The sequence below is a fragment of the Odontomachus brunneus genome, unplaced genomic scaffold, assembly GCF_010583005.1.
Source record: "Odontomachus brunneus isolate Ranch 3 - 2012 unplaced genomic scaffold, Obru_v1 Obru_scaffold_029, whole genome shotgun sequence".
Taxonomy (NCBI): Eukaryota; Metazoa; Arthropoda; class Insecta; order Hymenoptera; family Formicidae; genus Odontomachus; species Odontomachus brunneus.
In genome coordinates, this window is record NW_022639479.1 from 1621589 (window position 1) to 1643979 (window position 22391).

Below are 22391 nucleotides of genomic sequence, written 5' to 3' on the forward strand. Positions count from 1 at the left end.
TTCACGTTGAGGTCGGAAACTTTTCAGACCACCCTCGTATGTGTCAAGTAATTGGAAAGCACCCATAGAATCTGTGCGTTTTCGTAAAAATAACGGGTCTAATAAATATCTGTTTTAGACCTCTTATTTGCCAGCCAAACAACGGAGGTCTGTAATCTATATACTTTGTATTTTTGTATCCATGATATGGGCGCTCTCAGGCCTTTCTGCTCACGTGCAGAAATAGAAATTTGTGTTATTTGATGTTTTACGTGAAATTTACAATAAAAGTGCTTTAAAGAAAAAATAGAAATATGCCTACTTACGAAATGCCACTGTTGATGCGTATTCTGAAAAAGGTATTCTACTATAGATATTATAGGTTATATTTTGTTGTAATATTGTAATATTACTTGTCGCATAATGTTCTAATTATAATAATTTATCCAATGGTTTCATTACACAAATAACACATAAGTTTCAATATATAAAATAAACTTATATTGCATAAATCAAGATTATCAAGAATTTATTATGTACTTTGTAGCCAGAATTGGTGACAACTTTAAAGAGAACAGCTGGAATAATATTTAACACAGGTGGTTTTATTAGAAAAATAGAGAATTGGGGAACAAAAGAATTACCATTCAAGATTTCTGCGCATGGACATGTTCATCGTCAAGCAAAGTAAGATCATATCATTAATAATGTTGATTGGAATACAAACTATTTTTATATTAAATCAGAGAACAAACTGAATAGATAAATTATCATTTTATGTCAATGTATTTCATCAAAATTAAAAAGTTATGCACATATTTTACATTTTCAGTCATTTTTGTATATACTTTGATGCACCTCCAAAGTTAATAGATCATATTTTGGATGAATACCACAGAGATATTGATATTGTTAGACTGCATATATATAAACAGTTCATACCAAGTGAGGTAGAATGTACGTTCCATGAGGAAATGTTACCACCGCCATATAGGTATGATTTCTTCAATTTTTCTTCAATGCTTTACAATGTAACTTATAATAATTTAATCAATGTCTTAATTAAATCTATAAACAGACCTAGCGTCCAGAAATTGATGAAAATGGCTAAGAAGCAGCATAGAAACAAACATGAATTTAAATCCAATAGTGGGCTGGATTATTATCCTTTTAATTAAATACATTTTTTTTATTCAATGTAGTATTGTATTTGTTTCAAAATGAAATATTTAAAAAAATCAGGAATGTATTATTAAAAAAATATTAACTCTATAGACACATAGCTTAGTAGCAGTATCTGGATTTAGAGTAAAAATGTAAGATTAGAAACATTTGAAAAGAATATGATACATGTACTTCATATTAATATTTCATATAAAAGTCACTTGTTGATGCATTATTTATTAACTCATACCACATTATACATTATGAAAAATTATATTTCTTCTAACCATCAATATATATTTGTACAAAATACTTAATATAATTATATATATCATTTATTATATATTTTATCATAATAATTATTATCTCACGTGCAACATAAAAATTTGTAAGACAATTTGGTTACACTGTAACTCAGAAGATGTTCCATTGCAGCAACTAGCTGGAGTTTGGTGGCTATTTGTTGTAGACTGACAGATTGGCATAATAGTCTTAATGCAATTAAGTTATTAGAATTGTTTAGATCCACGCATTATTATTTGTAGATTATGACATCACGAATCTCGTACCATTTCTTATCGAGAATTACACGATTTCAACATATGAACATAAAATCGAAACCATTATAATTAGAACTATTGTAACTAGAATTGCTTATGCAATCTTCAATCTTATATGTTGTAAGAAAATCGTGTAGTTTTCGATCTAAAAAGTAGTATAGCATACATAACGTCCGATTGTTGAGAAGCGAGAACAATTTGACAAAACAATTTCTTACTATGATAGTTTTGCGTTAATGTTTAGCAACAAATGTGTACGATTAAAAAATATTAGTAATCTAATTATCATGCGTAAATAAGTAGGGCCTATAAGAGTTGAGTGCTGGGAGGCATTTATTCAAACTTACAATTAGGAACAAAAATTGTGCGCTGGATGTAATTGTACTTTTATGAGAACCGCAGTCAAAAAATACAAACAAACTTAACAGGGCATCAAACAGGACTATTAATAAATTAGATGAAAATGAAGGAGGTTATGGACAGAATGGAAAGAGAGCTTTCGCAATTTACTAGACCGGGACACGAACTCGGAACCGTTATTCCGGGTTCGTGTCCCAGTCTAGTAAATTGCGAAAGCTCTCTTTCCATTCCGTCCATAACATCATTCATTTTCATCTAATTTATTAAGAATAGTGCCCTTGGATATGTTACGATACCCTGTTAAGTTTGTTTGTATTTTTTGACTGCGGTTCTCATAAAAGTACAATTACATCCAGCGCACAATTTTTGTTCCTAATTGTAAGTTTGAATAAATGCGCATTTCTTCCCAGCGCTCAGCTCTTATAGACCCTACTTATTTACGCATGATTGTGCATCTAAGAGCCTTTTAATTATTATTATTATGAATCCAGTTATATTGCGTATTAAGGCTATTATGTCGATCTGTGTGTTTTGATTTGTATTAATGGTGCGGCCGCATTCGCAAGATACCATGACACGCAGTTCATCGACTATTTCTCATCCTTTCATAGAATAAAGCAGTCTAATCATATTATTGACCATGTAAAACGATAAAAGTATCTTAAATATAATAGAGAAATATGACTGTTGTGAGTGTAGGCGCATGTTGAAACTATTAATGCACGTTGTCATACGATATATATACTTTGTAACATTTAACAAATGTGACAGCGGCTATCCAAGCTAGTGCTTCTCACATACATACATACATACACACACACACACACACACATACACACATACACGTTGTCTTTGTTCTTTTGTAACGTAAGAATGTTTTGCGTATTCCTGTCCTGAGAACTACGTAGTCGCAACATACATCGCAAATCGTTCGGTACAACGATTCAAGCGTTATACACTCGTTTGCACAACAAGATCCGAAGTGATAGTATACGAAATATCACAACTGTAACAGAGGAGATTCAGGAAAAGTGTAAATACTTTCATCTATTTATCTTTCATCTTTCTATTGGTACAATATAGATGATATACAATATACATGGTATGTATTAGATAAATAATATTAAGTGAGAATATTACTATTTACACTATATACTGTCATTCGATCTTCGTTGTAACCGATCATCACGCAAGCTTATGAGTAGTTTGCAATCGTGTCCATTTGATGCGCTCCTAATTTCATCGGAAAAAAAGAAACGTGTGCAAAAACTGTTGTGCAAACGAGTATACGTACATTACATATGTAAGAAGATGGCTCTCCCTCCTCGAGTGTGTAAACCAGGAAACGGTATACAAAACCTACGTAGATCTCTTTCGTAGGATACGCTGTTTTACTTTATCACACTTTGACGACAAGTATGACATCATCAACAACGTTTATTCCGAATCATTGCGTGAAGTAAAAGTGACGCAAGATACCGAGAACAAGTTAAATTAAATAGTTCATACTAGTTACACAACCTAAGTATAGTTTTATTCAAGTCGTTCTTTTAAGTTATCTCTTACGTCACTTCTCTATTTGAGAAAGTCTCGTGCCTTGTATCGTTTTGTCCCTTGTTGTGGCAAAGATGCCTTATATATCGTTCGTTATATCTTGGACCTCGATGAACATATATTATGCAATACGCTATACATACACATATATGTACGTATATATATTTCTAAAGTAGTTGTGTGGACACGGGAACAGAGGACAGATGAGAATAAAGCGATTTGCCACGGCGAAAGGATGCGGAGGAGGATGTTTACATGTGTCTGGTGTTTCCGAAATTGATGCCGCTCTGGTTGGCGCCCTTATTGCTGCCGTATTGTAGACTTATCACACCTTGACCGGCCCTCAGTTGTTCTTCCGTGAAATTGCGTACGTTCTTATCCGCTTCTTTAGGACCGATACTTGGTTTGCCGTAATTGCCCGCCTGAAAAAGTACAACGCGTTATCTTTCGAGAAGAAATAAAAACCTGATGAGAGAACAAATCGTCGACTCTTTTCTCAAGTCAAATGATCGATTGATTTTCTCTGAGGAAAGTTTGCTTGAATTTCTGCGAAATTTCCTAATATTATCTGTCATTGAATATCAATGACTGAAGTTGAAATTATAGCACAAATATTCTGCGCAATTGGACTGAAATTTCCGTTTTATATTTAATCGTTTACAGAAAGCATTTTCGTTCTTACTGTCATTCGTAACGATGACAGACACTATATTCAAATTAAAAAGACAAACAAGAAAGTAAATTGCAAATCGGCGAAGGATCACCCCCCGCATGAAATTCCGAGTCACCCGGTATAGTCGCGCTTACACAATAGCATCGTACCTTTCTTCCGAGAGATTGTAAGCAAATAACAACGGAATTCAGATTCTGCCTTTCCCAGAGGTCCACCGTCTGGAAGGTCTCTTGCGCCGGAACGCCCAGTGCCTTCGCAGCCTCCAGGAAGGCATTTATATTCTCCATGCATTTGAACGCCAACGACGTTTTGTTAATCTTCTTCACCGAGCCCTCTTTGATGTCGTTCACCAATCTAACGAAGAAACCGCGAGCAACGACGTGATTTTAGTTTACGAAAAGAATATCCACTCAGCCCGATGTTTTTTCATTTATTAAGTACCTGCACAGCATAGTGCCGTCCTTCAGGATCTCGTAGAAGTTGTCCATGTCGCCGTTCGTATTTATGTTTTCGCCGGTGATCGCTTTGATCCATTCCAGACATTCCTGAGCCAGTTCCTCGCTGTACTTGCTATTGATCTGCAACATAAGCCAATTTTGCGTTGCGTTACACGTTTTCACAATTGCCTTTCTGTAGAGCAAGACGCGACGACAACGACGACGATAACGACGATCGGCCGCGCTTCCGAGTTCTCGGCGGGGCTCGCTTTGGCCGGCCTCGGCTTTGGTGTTATGCGGAGAGCCGGTTATTAATTATGCGATGTGCCAGTGTAATGTACCAAGTAACGCATCCTGTAGGGGCTGCGACATGAGCATTACCGGAGTCACTGACCTAACTCGTTTCAACATCAGTTCGTTGTTCCTTCGGAACACGGGTTCTTCTTCTCACCGCCGTATACAATAATACAAACGCCGTCTTATTTTAGGGAATACGCAGAAAAATCCGGCGAAAGGGCCACGATCTTTTCACGGTACAGAACGATTATTATTATTGTCATTTGCAGTCGTTGCAAATTTTCTCGAAGTATTACGTACGTATAACATACGTTTATTAATATAATGTTTATTTTCGCGTATCTCTTTAATTGACGACGTGGATTTATAGTTGATATATTTGACTATTCGCCGGAAGATTGCAACGGAATTTCGATTCGATGGGAACGGAACACTCTGTATATAAAAGGGCAGACCGACCACTATGCGCTTCTATTCTGGCGAACGGTGACCTGCCTATACGCAGGATTGCCTAAAAAGGAAAGGTTTCCAAGGATGGACCGTCGGCATTCATCTTCCTGCAGCATGCATATTCCGTTAGATATACGGTGCCTCGTATCGTGATGCGCTTCGAGGGAATCAGTAATATAGAGGGTGTTCCGTGCATTTCACGTCTACGAATTTTCGACTTTCATGCTTCTTCGGAAGATTTTACGCTATTTTTATAAATTTATATATTTCGTCCAATGTCACTTTGAAACTTTATCTAAATTTACTTCTACGATTAAACAAAAAGTAAGATTTATTTGCACACACTGAAAAAAAAAATAATTGAGTTAATAAGATTTTGCTAAAACCAACAAAATTCTTTGAAGCAAGTGTTTAGTCAATTAACCAAATTATATAATTGCTGCGATAAGAGTTATCAATTGATTCAATAATTGCGACTTGGTCAGTAATTATATTAACGCAAGTTATTGTCGCTAATGCGACGTTCAATAGATACAATATTTCTTTGAAGAGACGTGTGTCGATTTTGCCGATTCAACAGCTTTTTTCTCAGTGCATTTCTGAAGTTTTTTGAAGATTTCTTGGTTTCTATTATTTGTATCTGAAGGAGTGTCGATTGTCTTGGTAATTTGAACATGGAAGAGATTGAAAAGTCAGGCTGATTAGAGAATTCGTGGAAAAAGTGGCACGGCAAGTGCGAGACATCATCCGCGCGCGAATATTGCATTTAATTTGCATATATGCGTTTAATTATAATAATATACTGTCTGACTCGGCATCTGGCATCCGCGCGAGAGTGTTTTTACGGAGGATACAGTTTCGGATATTCGGTGCGTCATTGTAAAGCAATTCCGATATGCCAGCTTGAAACTATTTCCGCGCCGTGTTTCCTCTGAAAACACTACAGTCCCATAAAGAGCGCAAATGATAGCACACCTAGTGTACAGATGTATCGCATACGCGCACGAGGAACACACGTTTCCTCGAGCGGTTTCCCTAATGTAGATTATCGCTCGAGTTAGTGGAATTGTGTAACACCAGTTTTCCCTATAAATGGCAATTGCAATGTCTCGACAAACAAGTAATCGCCGCGTCTCGACGAGAGCATCGACGAATTTGTGCACGAATTTTATCTTTCGTCATTTTACAACGGTAATAAATCGTTAAACGTGGACTTTGTCGCGCCGTATCGAATGCCGTACACAGATCACGAAGTCGGCACGGTGGACAATGTCGTGAGGCGAATCTCGCGCGAGAGCTATTCTCATGCTCACGGTATTCACTTTCACCTGAGAGACGTCACCAGGACCGTCGCGAATTAATCTGCATCCAACATGCTCGCTGAGAACTTCCTTATAGGTATACATTAAGCCATTTTGCAATTTCAACAGTTTCGCTGACAGTGAATCGGGAACCAAATAAGGACACTATGAGACGTTGAATATTGCTATCGTACATCAGTACGAGTGACGGGCAATACATCTTCAGCGTAATGAGAATTCCTCCTGACTATTCTAAACTTTATTCTGTCAAGCAAAAAATTGTTTGCAGCGATGCAGTCGTGGTAGCCCGTGATTTATCACTCGCGCGCGTAAATATGTGTGTGTGTGTGTGTGTGTGTTACTGAATTGGAATTTATAAATTAGTAGATTCATAATGTTTGCAAATGTTTGCAATTTATTTATTATTATTAAATATATTATCCTATAAAACGATTAAATTTAACAAATTAGATATATATATTTTTTTAATATAAAAATGAATCACTACGTGACGATATATGTAATATAAATCTATATGTATATATGATATATAATATGCAATTTCTAATAAAAATAAACGAAACAGGAGCTGCGAAAAATATTTCGCGATATAACGATGAATATTTTTGTTAATTGTGTATTAATTATGAAAATAATTAAATGGCAATTAGTGACGACAAAAAAAGAATCACGAAGAAATAGAAAAATTTTGTCCGTGAATTTCATCGAGAATGCCACACGCGACTTGATGCGTATGCGTGCGCGCTCGTTTACTCTCTTTGTTGCTTGTTGCGCATAATTGCACATTCCGCGACGATATCGGAGTGCTCCTTTTTAAAGAGTGCGACGCGATACCCCGCGGCCACCGTCACAATATGGAACGCGATTGCTTCTATATTTAGGCGTTAAGTAAGCGCACGATAATTTCATTAACGTGAAAAGAGTGACGAGGGCGAGGCATACGCGCGAAAGGCGCGTGACACTTTGGAACGCGAGCTTTTTCGTACGCGAAGCACGACGCGAAGCGGACACTGCGATAACGTGACATCAATTTCGTCGTCCTCCTCCTCCTGATAACGATTGCTCGGCCTTAAATAACTGACGATTAAATATTCCGTCACACAGACCGACGGGAATATTTCACGGTATATCGCACGAGGAAATATTAATAACGGAATAAATGATTCAGAACAAGACAAATTATGAAAAACATGAAACGATACGCACGTGTGACTTTAGATCTGGTTTCGTACTCTTCGGCGCTCTTCTGTTTCTTCGGCAAAAAAATTTTGCTTAACACAGCGACTTTCCGAGTTTATTGTTGAAACAAATGTTTTGAACATCACGGCAAGAACAAGCGCACAATGGCGATAACATTGGTACTTGACATGGTAAACTTTCTCGAAATGCATGAGCTGATATATCGACATTTCTTTGTATACATGATATCACCGGATTACCGTTTATCTTATCAATATTAAGAACAGACCGGGGATAATCGATGTTGTAATAAAACGTACTGCAAATTGTGATAAGTCATTATCAACGCGAATTCAAAGTGGTCAAGGTGAATCTACAATAATTTATTAGTAACTGCACAATGAGATACATCACCTGCATGTGTTGCTTTCATTTCAGCGCAGCAGTTTCCCGTTTCTTTTAATTCAATCGTGCTGCGATGTTAAAGTTTTGCGCCACTTTCTTTTTCATCAATATTTATTTTCTTCATTCTTATTTCTTCGTTATATTTGACTTCCTTTATTCTTTCTATGCGACACAAAAAAAACAAAGAGCCAAAGCGGACCTTTAAATGCAGAGGCGAACGAATACCTGCGAGGAAGTTCTTGAACCTAATAGACGATTTAATCTACGAGACACGACCAGTCTTTATCTGGTAAGACGAGGCGTTCTACAAATAATTCGATGCAATAACGCGATCGCAAGCAACGGTTATCGCGTATCGAGTTCCACGAGAAGAGAGTGTGTTGTGGCACGTAAGGACTCACGACGAAAGAAGAAGCGCAAGGGAATGGTGTGATACACGAAACTCTGCAGATACAACTTGGTATACATACCATTCCATCTTGAACCTGGAGCGCCCTCGAGCAGGCTCCTAAAGTAGAAAGGGCGTGGAGGGCCTCATTGTGCTTAAAATTATGTGAAGGTTCGTTCGCTGCGCGAACCGCATAAAACCCGCATAGATCGCGCCATATAGTGCGTTAACACGAAATTTATTTATATTCCGAGACATTCCGGGGGAGATCCGCGATTATTCGTTATTAACAAGCTGGGCGAGCTGAGCTCAAAGCCGTCTTTTTGGGAAATTCTTTTCTTTGCGCGATCGTCAATTTTGTATTCAAATTTTTCAGTGCTAGTATTCGATCGATCGACCAAGAGAAGCAGTCTTCGCAAAGAGTCAGCTTTTGCGACCTCTTAAAAAGAGGCTTCTAATCGTCGATGCCGCGTCGTCAGTTGAATATTTCGTGGTTTAAGTATTATCGCGGACGTTTGACATTTAATATGAATTTATGATTTTCTCTAAGAATGTACTCTAGAATACACTTGCAGAAGAAGACATGGTGATGGAAACTGTAGAATATGATGATTATCAAGTAAACTATTTTATAGTCATTGCAACTAAAGCTTTTGCTACAAGATGGTTTATTAAACTATACACTATTGTAATATTCTATTATACATAAAAAAATATAACTCGTATAGTTGCTTTTTGCTTTATAGTTGCTATTACCACGTTTCTTTCTGAGTTTATGAAAAATTACATGAAACGCGCGAAATCGTACAGTTGCCGAACGATTACGAAAAACGCGATTATTACGACTGTTGGAAGTCGCGAGAGGATTTATCAAGATTACGCACTGCCGCGCGATCATAGATTAGGTTTTTTCATGGGAAACGATGTATCGCGTGATTTACTAGATAATCCTCATCTGTTGATCGTACGTGAGCATTTCATGTGGATTAATAAATTCCACAAATCGATATCGTCCCGATTTTTTCACGTCTTTTGAGCATACGTGTTCGCGATAACGTGTATTTAGCGAGCGATAATTTATTCTTTAAAAAAAAGCGATTGAGTCGGCAATCCTCACGAATGATTGAGCGACGTGAAATATTCAAGAGCTCACAGTCCGATATGATATCTGGCTGGGTTAAATTTAAAAATTACAAAAATTAAAAAATTACAAATTTATGAAATTTATTACATTGAAGGAAGTATCCTGTGCTCTTTGTTGCCTGGTAAAATTACTGTCCCGTCTGCGGTCACAATGCGACCCGCAGTTTTTACAGAACGAGCGGAGAAGATGCTGAGAATGCTGTTACGCGGGAAAATTGATACGCCCGCTCGGCTGCCTCGAGCTGCGCCATAAAACTGATCCGAGCGTGTTAAGAGTGCGAAGGGGGCAAGTGTTCGTAATTAAAGCATTACCATACGTTTTAGTCCGCGCGCCCCTGTGCGCGCGGTGACACTGACGCTTGCGTGACAACACGTTCACACGTTCACGGTCGCGAGAACTGGGTCAGAGGCCTGCTGCCGTCGTCAATGAAGCGCAAACCAGATTGAACGAATTGCTCGACTATGTCACGACGAGCAGAGCCATTTTGTTTGTTGACTAGGGTGATCGTAATCTTACCAGATGCTTGATCACTAAACTGTTTAACATCGGAGTCTTGGCACCGACCCAGAGAAGACATTTTCGCCCCAGTGGTGGAAATAACATAAGAATACAGCAATATTAATATATCCTAAATATTAATATTTTATATATACCTCCTAATTTGTCTTAAATATAACCTAGACTAAATAATTTGGTATTATAAATTTATAATCAGTTATATTTCATTATATATTTATGAAAAATATTTATTATACCAAGTTAATGATTCGAGCGCTGAGAATGATACAGTATGGCGGAGTGACATGCAATAAAATAGCGCGTAACTGTTTATAATATGAGATATATCATGATGCAGCTTTTATTTAGCTGGATGCAACGTGGAACACTTGTATCGACTTGGTCCTTCGAGAATGCTAATAGTTGACTGGTCTCGTCATGTTAATGCAACGTGTTTCAGGCCGAGGATCAGCTCCCTAAAGGAAGTTCGCGATCGTGTTTAACGATTGTCCTTAAAAGGTGTACACTCGTTACGAGCGATTGAACTTCTCGCGAATCGACGCGACACGCGTTACTGGCAAAATCGTTGACCTACTTTGTGAGCCCGATCAATTGCATAATCCTTGCGCGATTTATCCGTACATACACGTTTTACGGCGGGCTTTTAAACGCGTGTTGCGCGCGAAGGTTGCCCGGTTGCTCTTGGCCGTATAAGGACCTCTAAACGAGAAGAGAGCGGCCACATTGAAGCAGCGCTCACGCAGTGCGTTGAAATATAATATGACAAAAAACTATCCACTACAATGAATCTTCAATTTATCATCATAAAAAAGCGAAAATTATAATTAAAATTATACTTTAAATAATATTTTTCTGTAATCGCTTTCATAATAAAAATCACGTACATTTGGATTTCTTCTAAGATTCCGACTTCGGTATATCTTTGGTTTCTGTTTTCTTATCTTCAGGCTACCTTGAATTCACGTAAATCGAAACGTGCATTGAGAGAAAAAAAATATCTAAGAAATAAGAAATATTTATTCCACGGTGGATATTCTAATATAACATATTTATTTATATTGCTATAAAATACTTCTCAAATAAGAAAACACGTTTTCTTAATCTAACTTTTTCACGAAAGCAATTGTTTATTCCAATGAAATGAAAGAATTTAGATCTAAGTAAATATGTGCAGCATATGGCAACAATACCAGTCGCGAAAAAATATTTCTTATGTCTTAGATATCTTTTCTTTCTTTTTATAGACAATCAATTAAACTTCATCGATGGATCAAGACCGTTAAACTACGGTCTTAAAACTGTTTAGTAATCCGTTAAATCATCTTACGTCTTGATGTAATAAAAGCGAACAAGGCACCGGGATCTCAGATGAGCGCAAGGTGATCATCATTAGCTAACTATCCCGTTGAACCTGTAAATAGTTTCAGATCTTACAAGTCGTGGTGCGCCTTCTTACGCGTTATCTCTCCTGGGATCGTAGATCGCGAACTTGCTCGTTAGAATTATTCCGAATTGTTCAGCACAGACTGAATACACATCTCGGACACGTTGCGGTTTTGCAAGCCACCAGCCGCCAAGTGCGAAACGTTGAGCGATCATTGTCGGATCATAATTCTTGCCCGCATAAGAAGCTTCAAACAAGACTAAGCCCGCATCGTCAGCGTGTTGTTTTCGAGAATTTCGCCGGCATAGGAAGCGATGGCCGACCAAGTGGATGTATTCAATAGTTAATAAACAGATGCGATATTATCAGCCGGAAAACGCTCTGGCTCGTAGTTAATAATGCGTAATTGAAAGCCACGATACTACAATTCGACGTCGAAGTCACGCGAACCGGGCTCGATTACTCAACCGTCGACGCTGTTATTGATTCTCGCCCGTGCGTATGTGTGTGTGCATACACAAGTTTCCGTACAGCCTGGCCATTTAAGAACTTGAATACATATTGGGATATTCATCACGGTAGAACGCGAAATAACGTCATCTTTAAATTCGTGCTGGCCACGATCTCGCCGAGGTTTACAAGAAATTGCACTCGCCTCGTCGCATGAATGAGTAATAAGAAGCACCAGCGAAGAAGTCACGCGAAATTGCAAAGGCATACGTTGCGAGCGCATACGTGCGCGTATACATCCTGTAATGCTTCTTCAACAGGTCCTTGTTCCAAACCTTTAACCTTTAAGCACTGACACAGACCTACAAAAATATTTCGAAATTTGGTAATTACCTGAGAAAGTGTGAAAGTGAGAAAGAAATGTTTTCTTGTCGCCACTTCGTATCTTATGGGCTAAAGAAAAGATAGACGGACGCAATGTGTACAACACGCTTAAGCGGCAGTAAAACAACAATAAGGTTTATTTATTTCACTGGGAGTCTATCAGACTTCTGTCAGTGCTTAAGGGTTAATATCTACGTATTCAAAAAAAATTTTGATTTATATCTTCTCTGCAAATATTTATTTGTCTATCTCAAAGATGTTTGATTTGTCTTTCCCGAAAAAACGAATGTCTGGTGTATTATCTATTCAACTGATAAACTTTATCACGAGTATATGAGATACGAAGGAAACTTTATCTCTACATTTCCAATCGTTTGCTGCGAGAACTGTGCGCCCCGAACAGTTGGTTCCGTCGCGACCGTGCGACTGACTTTTCGCCGGAGTCATGGGAACCCATAGCGGCTAATTGAGAAGAATGCAAGGTCACAATGGCGGAGTTCCTGTCGAGGTTACGACGAGGTCTTTGGAACTCGGTCATCTCCTGCGCTCTCGATAGTTTACTCACGTCTTTATCTCAGCCGAAGATGTATTACGTAGCCATATTATTCATAATTGCCAAGAGAGGGACTCATGTAAAAGAAAAAGAAAAGGATCTTTGAACGGATCGTCAAGAGCGCCTCAAGGATATCCGGCTGGCTCGTTCACTGGCATTTTCTGCATTCGATAATGTATAACAACCTGTCTGAAGGAACGTCGTGCATATCGATTACGTCGCTCTGAACACTCGGTTTTTCTGCCTTTGTACCTGCGGTCTATTTCCATTTCTATAAGAATCTCGACTAGAAATTTATCTCGCATGATACTTTCTCAATGTTACTCTCCACACTGAGGAAAGAATTTGAAAATTTATTTGTGGGATATAAAGTTTATTTACAAGAAAAAACTTTATTTCACAGAAATAAACTTTATATCCTACGAATAAAAATTTTCAAGTATTTTTTCAGTTTTGGTCAGTAATTTGAATTACTGAGGAAAATACTTGACAATTTATTTGTGGAATAAAAGTTTATTTTACAGGAGTAAACTTCATATCCCGCAAATAAATTTTCAAGTATTTTTTCTCAATGTACATTGAAAAAATATATCTGAAAATTTATTTATGATATATAAAGTTTATTTCTGTGTGAAATAAAATTTATTTTTGTATGAATAAACTTTGTATATTGTTTGATAATATAAACTTTGTATTGCACAAATAAATGTTCAAGTATTCTTTCTCAGTCGGGAAGAAACTCTTTGAGACACACGACCTGCGGTTTCGAGTATCGAAGGAGACGTCTTTCCTCGATCGTCTCTTCCTCTAACGGAAATATGTTGAATAATCAGTCTCGGGAATAACTTCGACATGCGATATCGTCACGACAACGTTGCCGCGACGCGTGGCAGTTGTCGAGTGTCAAAAATTCATACTTCGCGATCAAAGTGCGGAGCGCTCGTGCGAAGTCATGGGTGTGGCCGACGACCAACCCGTTCGAAAGCGGATAATAATGTTTACTCAGGTAATAAAGCACTCGCCCGCGAAACATCGACAATTAAAAGCCACCTATGCGCGCTCGTCACGTCGACACGACAACGTGTATGACATAAGGAAGAAGTTATGCTGAAATGAGTCACACAACGCGGAGAAAGTTTTCAGGAGGACGGTGTCCCGGCTGTCACGTTTTCTCGATGTTCCGATCCGACGAGTTCGCTCCGCAATTAACGTGCTTCTTAATCTAGTAGTCGGTTGGCTGCTCGTGTCGTAAACTGGTAAAGTACCGACACGAATAAGCGAGTAGGTCGCGGTATCCTCCTGAGTTTAGCGGTAACGAGCCCCGGGCCGTAATCGCGGAGAGTAGCGCGAAGTGTTCTCGCGTGCAAGGAGCTGTGAATAAACAATTTGAGACGTTGCAATGTTACGTTCACTGGTGATAATGGAAACGGCGATTCGTGGCACTCTCTCGGCAACTCTCTCTCGAGTGTTGCACGGCAACACTCTCTCGATATAGTCGCGTTACTCTCTCGCGCGGATTCGTGTCCGCGGCCGTTTGCGAGAGCGGTCAATTATAATGTTTTTCCTGCGTGTCAAACGACGTCGGATTAAGGGAATAAGCGAAGCGGAGAGGCATACACACCCGCGGCCGTTTCGTCCGTGCTGTAATTCTGACACGTGTTAATGTGCTCCGAAGTCGATCCCGGCGCGGTAATGCGTCTATCAGCTGTAAAGGCCGATCTACATTGGTCGTATCGTAGTGTCGCAAGCGTCGTAAGCATCGTGCGATTCGTCGTGACGAGTCGTAGAAGTTTGGTAAAATCAAACTTCAACGATTCTACGACACTACGATTGCTACGATCAATCAATCAGCGACGAGCTAGAGTCGTATTACTTAAAAATATATATAGCACAAAAAGTAATCATACTCATCATTAAAAGTATATACTTTTGTACTACTCATAAGCATTATGATGCTACGATTTTGCGATGTCACGACGTTACGACCAATGTAGATCGGCCTTAATATCTCGCGTAAACGATATGTCGAGCCGCGATTATGGAGTTCCGCGAATAAATGTGTATCTCACGATTCGCGCGACAGGATTAAACGCCGCGTGGTATTCGCGCGCGTCGCGACAGCTCTTGCGTCTGTCTCGAGGATGAGCTGCCACGACGATGGGAGATCCTCTTAGCACGACGATCGACGATCGCGTGTATGTTGTCACAGCATATATTTCCCGCTTGAAATTATATATTTATTGTTCTCCCGAAGAGTTTAGTACACGTCTCGCGAGGCACTTCGTGTGTAAACAGCGTGCTGCAGCTTCATGTATATCCGCCGTCTACGAACTCCTTGAGCAATTCGGAGCTATTTTCCCTTGCAAAATTATTCAAGGGCAGAACGTTATGATGATTTTATTAGATTGTATCGCGTAAACGATCGAATGTAAAATTTTGCAAAAATGTAAATTACCAGTGATTTAATTCCCAGTTGACTTGATTATGCTCAGTGACTCAGTGATTGACTTGTTAATAGCCGAGTGACTTAGTTTCTTCCTTATCTACATGAACTCTTTGAGGTAATTATTATACGAGCTTGACGTGGTTATAATCTTGGTATGAAAAAGATCGCGACGAATCGTACAATCTGTTTGTCGCACGCGTCGAGAGACGCGTAAGAACGCGCGCCTTTTACGCGCGAGAATCCTTATTCTCCGCCATTCGCGCGTAGAACGGAAACTACTTTATGTTACTTCCGGCCGTTAATACAGATATCCTCTTCGGGGATGAAGCATCTCTATTTTTAGAATACGGGCATAATACCGCACATTCATCGTATGGGCTTGGTATTCGCAGAAGACCGTGAGGGGATCTACCATCGGTGAGCCGCCGTGAAGTCATATTTCAAGGAAGATTACAATAGAATAAAATAATAGCGAAATACTGTATATTGTACTATATGTAAAATAGGAAATATAAACGGAGACATTTCTTCTTCGATTATCGGAAATGACGAAAAAACGTGAGAAGTCCAAAGATAATAAACTTTGAAAGAAGAAAAAAAAGGAAAATAAGTCGTTTGTCACCTGTTACGTATACGTTTGTCAATATTTACCGTGCAGTATCGAAAATCATACCTCGAAGAAGATTACAATAAAATGAAATAACAGCGAAACCGTATTATGTTTGTAAAGTAGGGAAGATAAGTAAAAACAGGCTCTTCACCAATTGTCGGAAGTAACGAGAAAACGTGAGAAAGATAACGTTTAAAGATAATGTGCTTTGAAGTAAGAAAAAAATATATGTATATTAAGAAAAATGAGTCGTTTGTTATCTGTTACAAGTATTCTTGCCAAGTGTATTACGTGCCGTGTGATAACGCATAATGTGAAATCATAAAGGTGCACACTTGCGTCATTCAGTGTAGGAACGCACTGAAAAAGAAGTATTTGGAAACTTCCCGAGTCGAAATTTTGATCTTATAATGAACCTTGAATTCTACACCGCAGTAGAAGCTAAAATAGCAAAGTATGTTTAATTCTAATGATATAATTTACTCCCACTTTGACCCTGATGATGTCTGAAATTTCCGCTTTCGTTTTCTTTAACGTCAAAGTAGGTTATATAATAATAGGATCTTAGGAAACAAAGTAGGTTCAGTTGCGAATCTTTATTGAAGCTTTAGCTCCTACATAGAATATATATATTTTATAGAAATATTTAAAAAATTTTATAAATAACGAAACAGAAAAATGTCAAATAGCATACAAAATACATTTTATTTGTTGCATATATTTCAGACATCATCAGGGTATCAAAATAGCAGTAAATTGTATCATTAGAATTAAACCTAATTTGCTATCTTAGTTCCTACTGCGGTTCTTCTACTCCTAGTTCCTGGCTCCTATTCCTACAAGGTTCAACATAGGATCAAAATTTCGTCTTGGAAATGAGTGTCAATATCGTGTCAAATAGGTTTCATCCAGGTTGTAGATTATCTAAGTAACTCAAACTATTTTTTAAGAGCGTCAAAATAGCGTCAAAATTTTGACAAGGTAGAATTAAAAGTTCAAAAGATTCAAAAGAGAAGTTAATGAGTATCAATATCATCAAAGTAGGTTTTATCTAGGCTATAAACCGTCTAAGTAGGCGCAAAATATCCTTAAGAGTGTCAAAGTAGCATAAAAATTTCGACTCGGATTATTTGTGACACATAAATTATTCCTGCGAAATAAAGTTCATTTCTGTAAAATAAAATTTATTTCTGTAAAATAAAATTTATTTCTGTAAAATAAACTTTTGTTTCACACACATACATACACAAATAAATTTTCAAGTATTTTTTTTTTCAGTGGGTGGTGCGAAGAGAATTTTATAGCAAAAGTTACTGTGGGATTCCGTAACCGAAGAATAGATCGATACATTCTGCAGTAATTCACTATCCTTCCGTTTCATACGTGCTACTCATATTTTAGGAACTGAAGTGTGCTATTAAAATACTTGTTATGTTTCTAGCGAAATCTGTCCGCCATGTTTCTAGCGAAATTTATTATGTGCCTTAGCAAAATGGACCTTATTGACAAGTTTATTCCTGGACTACTAAATACATGAAATTGAAAAGAATTTGAAAAGAACAATCATATTATCTCCGTATACAGTGATTGCTTCGCTCGAGAGTGACAAGTCCTTTTACTTGTAATATTCGAAGAGCGCTGAGAGAGTGATCGTGTCATATCTGCGATAATATTCGTTTTCATATTAATGAATGGAAATCGATTTAACTTTTTCTAAATGAAATGGATTCTTTCGCTTGAGAAAGGTAACGTCTATGATATTATCGTTCAGTGTCACGTGTTTAATCGTTACGCGTCTTGATTCTTACGTTAGCTTATACAAACAGACGAGGACGTCGAACTGGAAAATCTAGCAATTATGGGAGGTTGGTCACGGCTCGCGGCTTTCAATTTATCGCGTGGATGGCGGTAATTATATGTTCAACGTTACCTTGAAGTCACAGCTGCAGCTCGGACTGTGATGTCGTGTATTCACCGGCGATTGTGACGATGAATTTACTGTTAATCAGCATTTCGCGTCTTGCATCGCGCGTTCATATTTTTTCCGACTCTAAATGCGTTAATAATAAGTATTAGTGACATTTATTCAACATTTATACTATCGAGAATTTTTGTCGAAATAAACATCTTGTATTCTAATTATATTTTAATATTTATAAAATATAATATTAAACAGTACTCTAAAATATATTTTATGTTATTTTGTATTTTACAATTATAATATTTATATTTTTTGACCGTACGCGAAATTGTATATGTGTGTCATTTTATTGGGTTACGTTTTAGCAAAATTTTACGAGACAATATGACGCGCGTTTATTTCGATGAGCATTAAAAAATATGCATCTGCCAACAAAATTCTAGGAAAAGTTCCAATGGAAAGATATAGTGCGACTGTAAAGAGAGATTAAATTCTCTTCCTCATTATGAAGCTTTCATATCCGTGGTTCTCAATGTGCAACGGTCACAGTTAATCTTGACGCACACAACGCGACGTTGCGAGACAAATGATTTCGTACCGGTGAAGTATAATGAGCCAGCTCGTGTTGCATTCCGCAGACGATAAGCATATCTTGGTTGGTAATGAGTGCGCGAGCTCTTCCACAAACCTCGAGCGAACTAAAGGCGAACGTTCTGCAGTGCGACAATTCGCGAAGTAATTTTTTCCTTCTCAGCAATTTCTATTCTGTCAAAGACAGAGACGACGTTTCTCGTCATATTTGCAACTAATTACTGGTGATATCATTAATTCTTTTTTCGATGAACGTAATAAAAAATTAATAACTTATGCAAAACAAAATATATATACATATATTCTCCTTCCGCGGTCGTTTGTTTTGGCTTCCCGTAAAGATCGGTTCCCGAATGAACTTCGCATTCCGCAATGTTGCACAGCGGTTGCGCAAGTAACACCATAAAATTAGCATACGAATTTTCTGCAACGCCTCTCTCGAAGGGTTAAACGAGTCCTGTGCGTTGGTCACGCTGGTGCGCGCTTGTGAAGGGAGAGCCGAGAGCTCACCATCGGTTCCATCGTTGCAGGATAGCAGAATTTCGCACGCCGCCACCGCGGCGGAGAAATGCTTCAGAAGGTATACTATATCGTGAAGAGCGCGAACAGAGACGAAGAAGTGTACCATGGCCAGCGGGTTCCGTGAGGGACGCTCCCTTCTTCGGCAACTGGATCTCATTTTAATTCCCCTCGAAGGAAACGATCGCCTAGCAGCTGTTGCCGCTTACGGAACCAAACGCGCGCATCGCCCGGACTCAAGGATCCCGCGTGATTTCTCAGGATACCTGAGGATACCCGAGGTGAGAAAGGGAAAAGCTGTGATGTGGAATGATGAGCGTGTCTTTTGGAGGTCCAACCAATTTCCCTCCGCGATTGTGCATACGAATTGACGGATTTCACTATAAATTTTAGACATGGAGTCGACTGGCTGTTCCGCGAGGCGCGCACAGAGTGCGTCCAGTGTTAATTAACTTAACACGTTGAAGTGCCGTCAACAGCAAAATGTCGAGGGATACCGCGTGTACGCCGAGTGAAACGGGCGTTGCTTTCAAATAAAACCAAATTTTGCCGCGTCCCACTTTCCTTATCTCTGATCTTGATTACATATTTGCGAGGTGCTTGTTTATCACGAGATCGTATGCGATTACTTATCGCGATTATCTACACATCAGTTAGCAGTCTGTAATTTCGACTTTTAGGCATCGCGCGGCGCATTCAATTCCGCCAGTTTGGTTATTATAATTTTAGAGTGCTGAATAATTAACCTCGCTTTTTCCTCCTCCTCCTCTTCTTCCTCTTCCTCCCGTCCCGCGTCATTCAGATGAGGCAGAATGCGCCAGTCAATAATTTTCGCTGAAAGTCTGTTTTCTGTGTTCAATGAATCAAAGTAATAATGATGTTTAGTGCGAAAGCGATCGCGACACTTCGAACGTATTTACGCGCGTTTTTTTTCTCTCATGCCTACAAATGAATTTATGCAAAGAAAATAAGAAGAGGTAATTCTTCTGAATTTCTGTGGAGAAAATATGAAGGGATTCTTTGTGAAAATTCGCAATTGTAAAACAAGCGCGATACGCGACGCAAAATCGTTTGACAGATATCTAATCTCTTATTTTGTCACTCATGTTGGTTTTCTTTCGTGTAATCGCGTACGTTTATTGGTATACAAATGATATAAACACGAACTAGCAAGGATATAAGGATGAGAGAGGCCTGCTTCAATATTTACCGTGGCACTCGTGCGACTTGTGTCATGCGATACTAAATCTCTGCGTCAAAATTTCTTTTGCAACAACTATATCAATTGAAACTAGAATGACTGCTGTCACTTTGTCGCTTCGAGCCATCGAACGATGATAGTCGCACAATGATCTAAATTATCGATACATTTAATTGACATCAATTTAACAAGGGCAAGACTTATTACATTAGCCACGATCAATGCGAACAAGTCTGCGACGATAAGCCACGCGCAATTCCGCAGCTTCTCCGTCCTGTCGAGGACACCTCGAGTGTCCTGCCGCGCTCAATTTATCTTGAATCTCCCTGCACGGAAGTCACGTCGCGGAGCCAGTGTATAAATCATTACAGTCGAAATAATTGTATCACTAGGTCAATATGACACTACGCGATACTCCCCAATAATGCGATCGATGATTGTCGATTGTCAATTTCATGATTCTTATCTCTCAAAGACAATAAATATCACTTTAAATGATTTTATAATAACGATTAGCTTTTGTTTTTGCGCAATTTGGAATTACTCCATGATATCGCGTTCAATCTAATTGATCCATCCCTTTATTTTCCAATAATGTGTAATAATAATAATAGCCATCGATTTCAGCAACTTCGTGATTTCTGTTGAAGAATCCAGTTATCACGGCTAAATTTTACAGAGACAATTAGCGTCGAGTAATTGAAAAATATTCTGTCACATTCATCCCGAGTGACCTTGCTACCCCGGCCAGATGGCATCAGAGCCTTGCTCGTGAACTCGTACGTCGACCCGCGGCTGCGCGGAAATGCACCCTCAGTAGGTCGAGTCCACGTATCTTGCCGGGGGTGGCTGTTGACTAGGTCAGGGTGGCAGGAGTGCCAACGAGCGCGCGCGCGAGAGAGAGAAAGAGAGAGAGAGCGAGCGGAAAAGCGGTTGAGCGAGTATCGCGCGATCACCTCTTACCTTTCTCTGCGCCTCGGCGGCAAATCCGGACTTGGCGGCTCTGTTGCAGGCCATTGTCTCCTCGCTTCCGGCTGTGTTTCACACGATGACACAGAGGCGCGCGTTCGAGAATCCGCGGGATCTCTCGGGCAGCAGGTCGTGACAAGACGAAGCTCACACTTCGACGGACGCGACTCAACTGGAAGGGAACCGCGACCAGCCGACGACAACACGCTCCGTCGGGTTGCCCGCGACGCGCCCATTGGCCACACACGCGTATCGAGCTTTCGTCTGGTGGCGCGCGACACGTGACCTCCGTTCTCCAGACCCGCTCCGGAGGTGACGTCAGACGGCGGCTAGGTCCCGGAGACTTGACGAAGAGAAGGTCGTTCGCGCGAGAGAGCCGTGAGATTTCCATGAAATTCGCGCCACCAGGGTACATATTATGGACTCGTTCGATTCCAATCAGAATAATTCCCCTAGAAAACAATAAAAATCAAGGCAACAACTAAGGGTGCGTTCAGATTCCTCATCCGGGTGCACTCTATTACTAAAAACACTATAGTATATGTTATATATACTATAGCATTTCTAGTAATAGAATACATCCGGTTGGGGAATTTGAACGCAGCCCAAAAGACTTCAATCGAAATTGATCCCGAACGTGCCCGTTTCTCGTGGATGTGTCTTTTGCACACTTGCAAAAGACGCATTCTTCTTTTCTTTACTCTGAATGCTTAAGACTCTTAGCTTCTCGCATTGTCTATTTCTTTTTAATGACGTCAGAAGCGAGAAAATGCATGCTAAAAATTCTTGTGAAATACTTTAAAATAAAAATATATATCCATAAAGTAATACTTACAATTGATTAAACAAATTTGTAAGATATTCCGCGCACCTTTTGCTCTAATAATCAATAATATATCGTAAATTAACGTGACATATAATTAATCTTCTTA

At 39.0% G+C, this 22391-nt stretch overlaps 2 protein-coding genes and 2 long non-coding RNA genes across 4 annotated transcripts; 3 read left to right on the top strand and 1 right to left on the bottom strand.

The window, feature by feature from the left end:
* The first annotated feature begins 154 nt into the window (after positions 1–154).
* LOC116843003 (probable 28S ribosomal protein S6, mitochondrial) lies at positions 155–1363 on the top strand. The gene is made up of 4 exons (XM_032812946.1): positions 155–338; positions 527–666; positions 812–973; positions 1058–1363. Exons 1-4 carry the CDS (start codon positions 294–296, stop codon positions 1155–1157), a joined length of 447 nt encoding a protein of 148 aa, XP_032668837.1. The 5' UTR covers positions 155–293; the 3' UTR covers positions 1158–1363.
* Positions 1361–21651, bottom strand: LOC116843002 (myophilin). Its single transcript, XM_032812945.1, has 4 exons — positions 21454–21651; positions 4732–4868; positions 4440–4644; positions 1361–4039 (listed from the first exon to the last, which is right to left on the bottom strand). The coding sequence occupies exons 1-4, from the start codon at positions 21505–21507 to the stop codon at positions 3869–3871; spliced, it is 567 nt and encodes a 188-aa protein (XP_032668836.1). The 5' UTR covers positions 21508–21651; the 3' UTR covers positions 1361–3868.
* On the top strand, positions 4864–7396 carry LOC116843005. The gene is made up of 2 exons (XR_004377813.1): positions 4864–5320; positions 5395–7396. It is a non-coding gene; the product is annotated as an uncharacterized LOC116843005 (long non-coding RNA).
* LOC116843006 lies at positions 18835–20913 on the top strand. The gene is made up of 3 exons (XR_004377814.1): positions 18835–18914; positions 19301–19570; positions 19683–20913. It is a non-coding gene; the product is annotated as an uncharacterized LOC116843006 (long non-coding RNA).
* Positions 21652–22391: the final 740 nt, after the last annotated feature.

Coding starts and splice junctions, on each gene's coding strand:
- LOC116843003 (XM_032812946.1), top strand. CDS start 294: ATGCCTACTTACGAAATGCCACTGTTGATGCGTATTCTGAAAAAG. Junction 667..811: donor CATGTTCATCGTCAAGCAAA/GTAAGATCATAT, acceptor TTACATTTTCAG/TCATTTTTGTATATACTTTG. Junction 974..1,057: donor ATGTTACCACCGCCATATAG/GTATGATTTCTT, acceptor ATCTATAAACAG/ACCTAGCGTCCAGAAATTGA.
- LOC116843002 (XM_032812945.1), bottom strand. CDS start 21,507: ATGGCCTGCAACAGAGCCGCCAAGTCCGGATTTGCCGCCGAGGCGCAG. Junction 4,869..21,453: donor CCGCCGAGGCGCAGAGAAAG/GTAAGAGGTGAT, acceptor CTTATGTTGCAG/ATCAATAGCAAGTACAGCGA. Junction 4,645..4,731: donor GACGGCACTATGCTGTGCAG/GTACTTAATAAA, acceptor TTTCTTCGTTAG/ATTGGTGAACGACATCAAAG.